Below are 7559 nucleotides of genomic sequence, written 5' to 3'. Positions count from 1 at the left end.
TCTCTATCCCCATCCCCACCATCTCTATCCCATCCCCACCATCTCTTATCCCATCCCCACCATCTCTATCCCATCCCCACCATCTCTATCACCATCTCCACCACCACCATCCCCACCATCACCAGGTTCACTACTGTGTTCTGCTTGCATTGTAGGCAGTAAACTGAAACTTTCAAATGTCCATCTTTTAGTCAGGATGAGTGTACTTGGCTAAGTACCATCACAGTCCCATCTTACAGGGTTAAAAAGCCCCAACCTTCAGAAAGATTGAGACACTTACATAAAATTATAAATGACAAACAGCAAAGGATTTGAACCTCACTGGAGTCTATACAGAGGCTCTGAAGGTGTAAAAGGAGAATCTTGGCAAAAGAAGGTCAGAAGCTATCCGGTCAGAAGTCATGGTCTGTACCCATGACTGCAGTGACTGTGTAGGCCGGTTTTGAAGCCACTGCAACAGGATGTCAAGAAGGATGGAGGCTTAGAATGGACTCGGCCACAGTCTTCTGAGGCAGCCATTGAATTCCAGTTATAATATTGTAGATGGTGACCTCACCCCAAATTTGTCAGCAGTCTCACAACCCACAGGGGACCTCACTTCTTCCAGATCTATGGAGAGACCTTGCTGGTCTTAATAGCACAGTAGAAACGGGAAGGTGCTGGCGCCTGGAGAAAGTCTGGCACAGGGATATTTGTTGAATTGGCAGACATTCTTTCTCCAGGTGGAGGGCTATGCTGAGAAATTGTGGGGCGCCTTTCAGATGTAATAAATAGAAATAACTGGGGACAGAAGGGAGGATGTTGAATGAAACCTGAAGGCCAGCCTGTGCTCCACTTGCCAAGCTGCGTGCTCTGGTTCAGGGCTGCACCTGCCCCAAGGAGGGTGCTGTGCTCTAATTCCAGTCGAGATGCAGTGCGTGTTAGCAGCAACTCATTCTAGCAGGGAGGAGGGAACTTTGGGCTTCTCAGTGATGCAGCTACTTTGGAGTCATCCATGTTCCTGTAAGCAACCCCAAACTCATGGATTCGCTAAGCTAGGCCTGGGTGGAATTAACTTTTTCATCTGTCATTGGTGCCCTGTCTGGAAAGAAGAGGCTTTTCTTCACGCCACCCTAGGAAAAGTCACGCAGTCCACCACTCTCCATGTTGAGTAGAGTTAAGCACACTTTTGGCAAGTACTCTTTGGGCGTATTGAGAATGTCCATGCTTCCACCACAGGCGGCGCTGAGCGCATCAGCATTCTAATACAGCATCGGCACTGTCCTGCCACTGACCGGTGGAACGGTGCATCTTTTTTTTTTTTTTTTTTTGGTTTTTCGAGACAGGGTTTCTCTGTGGTTTTGGAGCCTGTCCTGGAACTAGCTCTTGTAGACCAGGCTGGTCTCGAACTCACAGAGATCTGCCTGCCTCTGCCTCCCAAGTGTTGGGATTAAAGGCGTGCGCCACCACCACCCGGCTATGGACAGTGCATCTTAAATCCCAGGACTCCCTGGTTCCACAACGGGTGTTAGAACACAGATCCTCGCAGCTTGAACAACCTTCTCTATACTCCCAGGTACCCACTCCAACATGTAATTACATGTCATAGACTGCTCCTTGATGCTCCTCGGGCTTGGATTTATAGCGCAGGTTTTGATTGTTTTGAGGCTGCTTGCATTTTTTCTTATTAACCATTTTTGAAACTGGTTTTTCGGAATCTTTTCAATATTTTCAGCACATCTATGTTCACGCCATCTTCCACTATACTGCTTTTTTTTTTTTTTTTTAATTAGAATTATCACTGGTTGTCAATTTGACTCAGCCAGTGTCATTTGAAGGAGTCTCAACTGGGAAATCACCCAAATCAATCTGGCCTCTGTGTATGTCTGTGGGGGAATTGTCCTGATTGTCATTTGATGTAGGAGGGCCCAGCTCATGGTGGGCGTCATCATCCCTAGGCAGGTGGACTTAGGCTGTTGCACAAGAAAGCTGAGCACAGGCCAGTGAGAGAGTCATCAAGCAGGGTTTCTCAAGGGCTCCTGCCTTCAGGTTCCTGCTGTGACTTTTTGTTCCTACTCTGCTCAGTGATAGGTTGTGACCTGGAGGTGGAAACCAAATAAATCCTTTCCTCCCCAAGTTGCTTTTGATCAGGACATTTCGTCACAGCAAACGGAAATGAAGCTGCGATGGCCTTGACCCCGCCATCTTGACCCTGCCTTCTTGACCCCGCCGTCTTGACCCCGCCGTCTTGGAGGAAGATCGAGAATTACAAGCTGAAATAAGCCCTCTCCTCCCCACGGCGCCTTTGGTCAGAGGGTTTGATCACATGAACAGGAAGCAGCAATGGGGTGCTGTTGTTACTCAGGCTATGTCCAAGTATTGAGCATTGAGAGAAAGTTCAGCATTGAGAGAAAACCTGAAGCATTGCTGGATGCTCGTATTTTGACTCTTCTCATCGATGCCCAAATCCCCAAACCACTGTGACCCCTATAGAAGCTCCCCAACATTTCCAAATGTCTTTATGGGAAATGTACAACTCCCAGCTGAGACCCCCTGACATATTGCTATACTTGTCATGAATTTATGATTGAGTGAGACTGGAAAACAGCCAGGACAGGACATCACAAGACACCTCAAATCCTGCACGTCCGTGGCAGGATTGGATGATTTTTTATGGTTTGCATATGGTATCTCATCAACTCTTAAGTTGGAATTTAGGCCCCACTGTGAGCTATCAAGAGGCTGTATGTTCAGACACTGAGAGAAACAATTAACAAATGAAACCTCCTGGAACTGAGAAGCTTCTGTAAAGCAAAGAACATGGTCAACAAGACAAAACGACAGCCTACAGAATGGGAAAGATCTTTGCCAACCCCACATCGGACAGAGGTCTGATCTCCAAAATATACAAAGAACTCAAGAAATTGGACACCAAAAGAACAAATAATCCAGGAAAAAAATGGAGTACAGACCTAAACAGAGAACTCTCAACAGAGGAATCTAAAATGGCTGAAAGACACTTAAAGAAATGTTCAACATCCTAGTCATCAGAGATTTGCAAATCAAAACCACTCTGAAATTCCATCTTACACCTATCAGAATGGCTAAGATCAAAAACACCAATGATAGCTTGTGCTGGAGAGGATATGGGGTAAAAGGAACACTTCTGAATTGCTGGTGGGAGTGCAAACTGGTACAGCCACTTTGGATATCAGTATGGCAATTTCTCAGAACATTAGGAAACAACCTTCCTCAAGACCCTGCAATACCACTTTTGGATATACCCAAAGGATGCTCAATTATACCACAAGGACATGTGCTCAACTATGTTCATAGCAGCATTGTTTGTCATATCCAGAACCTGAAAGCAACCCAAAAGTCCCTCAACTGAATGGATCAAGAAGATGCGGTACATTTACACAATGGAGTACTACACAGCGGGAAAAAATAATGATATCTTGTGGGCAAATGGATGGATCTAAAAAACATCATATTGAGTGAGGTAACACAGACCCAGAAAGACAAATATCATATGTACTCACTCATAAGTGGCTTTTAGAAATAAAGCAAAGAAAACCCAGCCTACAATTCACAACCCCAGAGAACCTTGACAACAAACAGGACCCGGAAAGAGACATACATGGATCTAATCTATATGGGAATTAGAAAAAGGCAAGATCTCCTGAGTAAATTGGGAGTGTGGGGATCATGGGAGAAGGGAGAAGGGGAAGGGGGAGGAAGGGAGGGCAGTGGAGAAAAATATATAGCTCTATAAAAACAACTGAAAAAAATAAAAAAGTGGTTGTGCTTTCAGAAGGCAAACAGGGTATTACCCTCATGAATAAACCCCGTCATATGATCGATATACTGACGTGTTCATGGAAATGGTGAGATTGGGTTTACAAGAAAGCCGATTTGTCCGGGTCTTTCTCACTTTTCCCACTCTCATGATGTCATGCCAGCCGTAAAGTCGTTGCTAGACAAGGACCTTTGAACAAATAAAATTCCCCTCTCTCCTCTCAACAACGTTACAACACTCAGATGCTCTCCTTCCTCTGCACATCTCTTTCCCTTTGCCCGTTGGAATCATCCTCATGAAATTTATCAATCCTGTCTGTGTTTACGCTTCTTGAATGAGCAATTGCTTCCGATACTTTAGAGAATACACAATAGCAAGCAAGTAGGAGTTTAGATTTTTACCTTCAATTGTTTCATATTCTGCTTGTTTCCATATGTAGCCTGCGATGCCTCCAGACACCAAACCTACCTACCCATCTATGACATGACTGTTACACATACCCAACACAATGCTGCAGGCTCTACAAGATTGGCAGATATATTTTGTCTCATCCATATGACTCTACTACTCAGTGTTAAACAGCATACACAAGGCAGGTGCCATGGCATGGACCTGTCAACCCAGCAACTCAAGAGGTGGAGGCGGGAGGCTCATATTCAAAGCTAGTCTGGACTCTAAAGTGAAACTTTGTCTCAAAACAGCACCACCAGCCTAGCTACCTACAAACCCCAAGTCTGAAACAAAAAACAACAAAACTACCGCTGGCAAGATGGGTAGCTGGTGAAGCAGGTGCCACACAAGGCTGAAGACCAGAGTTCAACCCCCAGAACCCACGAAAAGGTGGGAGGGAGAGAAGCAACTCCACACAGTTGTCCACTGACCTCTTCCCCTCCCATATCACAGGCACAGGCACCCACACAACAAAGAAAAGCAAAATTAAATTAAAACCCTCAGCTGAAGCAAACAACAGCAGCACACACCAACATCCCATCCCCACTTTTCAGATCAACAACCAAAGTGTTTTTTTTTTTTTTCTAAGTATGGAACTTTGCTACAGCCTTCTGACAGTCAATGCTATCATGCTGTTAAGCTCTGGAGAAAAGCTTGGGAAGTGGTGGGACTAAGAGAGGCTTCCTTCCATCCCAAGCCTCAGCTCCAGCTCCCAGCTGCAGCACTAGCAGCCAGCCTGTCACCACCAGCTGGTGGCTGAGTTCCCACCAGACCAGCGAGAGGGAAAGCCTCTGTAGGGGTTTCCCCAAAGTGGCACCCGGAAGGGCAAATTACCTGCTTCACGAATAAACCAGGATGGAATGTGGGCACTGGTGCCAGCCTGAGAGGCTGCTGCTGGGAGAGTCTGGCAGCCTACAACTCCTCCAGCCTCTAGGAAAATAAAAACAAAACCCCAAACCAACCCAGGATCAGATACCCAGGGAGAGGAAGGAAGTGGGGAAGTCAGCTGGTTGGTCCTACTGAAAGGATGTGATAAATTCAACTTCCCGGACTTTGAAACAGGAGCAAACGGACACGTGAATCCTTTAACATCTAATTCTTCGCCCATACCTTCGTTTTGTAATATTTCCTAAGTTTATCCGTGTGTCAGAGCCTCTTGTGACTGCTTCTGCAGAACCCACTAATAAACATGGTAAATATCTCCGACCTCACAGAGCTGGCAGTTTGTGTAACGAGGAGACACAAGGCAGCAGATATAGTAAAAAATAAAGGGGCAGTGAGATTGTCCAGCCAGCAAAGGCGCCTGCTATGCAAGCCTGGCGACCCAAGTCCCATCCCCAGAACTCACCTAAAAGGTGAGTTGTCCTTTGACCTCTGACCTCCACTCATGCGCTGTATGTGCTTTCCCCCAGATCAAACCTTAAAAATCTTAAACACAATATTAGGTGAAGAGAAGGATCTCGCTCTGGAAGCGAAAGGGAAGGGGCACCTACAGCTTGGTGGGGGAGGGGGTGTTTTTTGTTTTACACTTATAGCCAGGTCTCATGAAGTAACATTTGAATAAGGAAATTATTATTATTATTATTAGTATTATTGATATTAGTATTGTGATGCTGGGCACCATTCTAGGTATGTCACAGTTATCTCATTAATACTTACAATCACCCTGAAATATAGCTATGATAATCCCCGTTTTACAAAGAAACCTAGGTTTAGAGATCCGCACCCATTTCTGGTCACCTTAGGACTAACAAGTGGTGTGACTGGGATTTGAACCAAGCCAAAAACTGCAGCGACTGCGCACTTGCACGCTGGTGCAGTCAGCCAGGTTTGGGGAAGGTCAGTGAGTAGGTATAAATGGAATCCCTGCTGTGCCCAGGTTAGATTTTACAGGTGGCCGACCTTAGCCCAGCTGAGTCCCGCCTTGGGTGGGAGTTGCAATGGCTACCTGAAGGAGAAGTGGGCCTTATGGGGGAGGGAGCACGGAACTGCTGGGGTTGTCCCGGGACAGCAGCGGGACAGCGTCTGTGTGAATTTCACCTGCCACCACCGGGACCAGCTGCTCTAGTCAATAAGGGAGGATCTGGTTCTTGGGAGCATTGAAGAGGGCAACAGAGCTGAGCCCCAGAGTGCAGCTTCATGGAGGAGTCCCCAAGTGCACTGGCTGGGGGCTCTGGGCACAGGACAGAGTGGTGGAGGGGTTCCTGGGAATAGTGCGACAAGGTCCCTGTGCAGCAAAGTGGGGACAATCTAGGACAAACTGAGGGAGAATAAAGAGCAAGCCGCCTTTTTCCTCGTGAAAGGAGAGCAAGGCATAGTCAAGAAAGTCCTGTGGAAATGTCCGGGTGACAACTTCCAGAGAGCTGGAAAACAGGTGCCAGAGAGAGGCAAGGGAGGGGTGCTGGGTGCAGGAAGAAACAGAAGGAACTTTGACCCTACAGAAAGCATTCTGGGCAAAGTGGGGCAAGTTCAGGGAGGACCCCATGGAGGCGGAGCCCAACAAAGAAAAAGAACTTGCCTAACAAAGGGCAACTTTGGGGGCTTAGAGGGCAGGGGCACCAGTGTGGTCAAGCCCGAGACATACAGCCTGCTAGCTCAGAGCGTAGGGCACCCTTGGTGAGGTCCTAGGAAAACAGTTGGGGATAGGGAACTTGGAGAGGGAGCGCGGGGCAAGCGAGCGCAAAGTTGTTTCTGCCTCCCGCCCGAAGGCTTGGCTAGATTCTGTGCTGCGGAGGCTGATAATATTGAGCAGAAGAAAGGCAAGGAAGAGGTGTGTACACCAAAACCCAGCACAGAAAAGTCCATGAGAGACCGCGCCACCAGGATCTTTCCATTGCAGCTGCTTTTGATATCAACCCCACTTACCATGATTGCGAAGACCAAAGCCACGATATTGACTGGGTACGCTGGGCAAAAACACGCGACAATGGTGAGCCACAGATAGTTCTTGGGTGTAGGAATGTCCTCTTCGGTCTTCTCATCTTCCGTGTTGGCTTCGGGGCTGCTGCTGTCCAATGCTCCCTTGGAATCTATGCGGGACACATACTGGGACATGGGCGAAGTCGCTGGTGACACCGGGAGGGAAGAGGAGCGCGAAGTTCGCGCAAGGTGAGGCTGTGGCTGTCGGCTCATGGTGAGCTGACGCTCTTGAAAAGCTTGTAGCTCCAGCCTCAAGGGAGATGTGACTGCACTCCTCTCGCGTAGGTCGGTTCTTTGCCTGTACCCGGCTGGGCTCAGGGACCTAGGCCAAGAGCCTCCCCAGAAAGAAGGAGGGAGGGAGAAAGCAGGGAAAGGAGGCGGGGGGGGGGCGGGAGGAACGACGGGCGCGGGG

The 7559-nt window shown here is 47.8% G+C and overlaps 1 protein-coding gene across 1 annotated transcript in view; it reads right to left on the bottom strand.

Annotated features, from left to right (window-relative positions):
• The window catches only part of Tmem233 (transmembrane protein 233), a 38426-nt gene extending 31066 nt beyond the window's left edge, over positions 1 to 7360 (bottom strand). Inside the window, exon 1 of the mRNA XM_050159005.1 lies at positions 7094 to 7360. Coding sequence (XP_050014962.1) covers positions 7094 to 7360 — 267 coding nt within the window. The remainder of the gene's footprint in view (positions 1 to 7093) is intronic.
• Between the last annotated feature and the right edge of the window lie 199 nt (positions 7361 to 7559).

Source organism: Alexandromys fortis, unplaced genomic scaffold, assembly GCF_014885135.2.
Source record: "Alexandromys fortis isolate MF-2015 unplaced genomic scaffold, M_Fortis_MF-2015_v1.1 scaffold_90, whole genome shotgun sequence".
Lineage (NCBI taxonomy): Eukaryota > Metazoa > Chordata > Mammalia > Rodentia > Cricetidae > Alexandromys > Alexandromys fortis.
The sequence above is the reverse complement of the archived record's forward strand: the minus strand, read 5'-3'. Positions and strand labels throughout refer to the sequence as shown.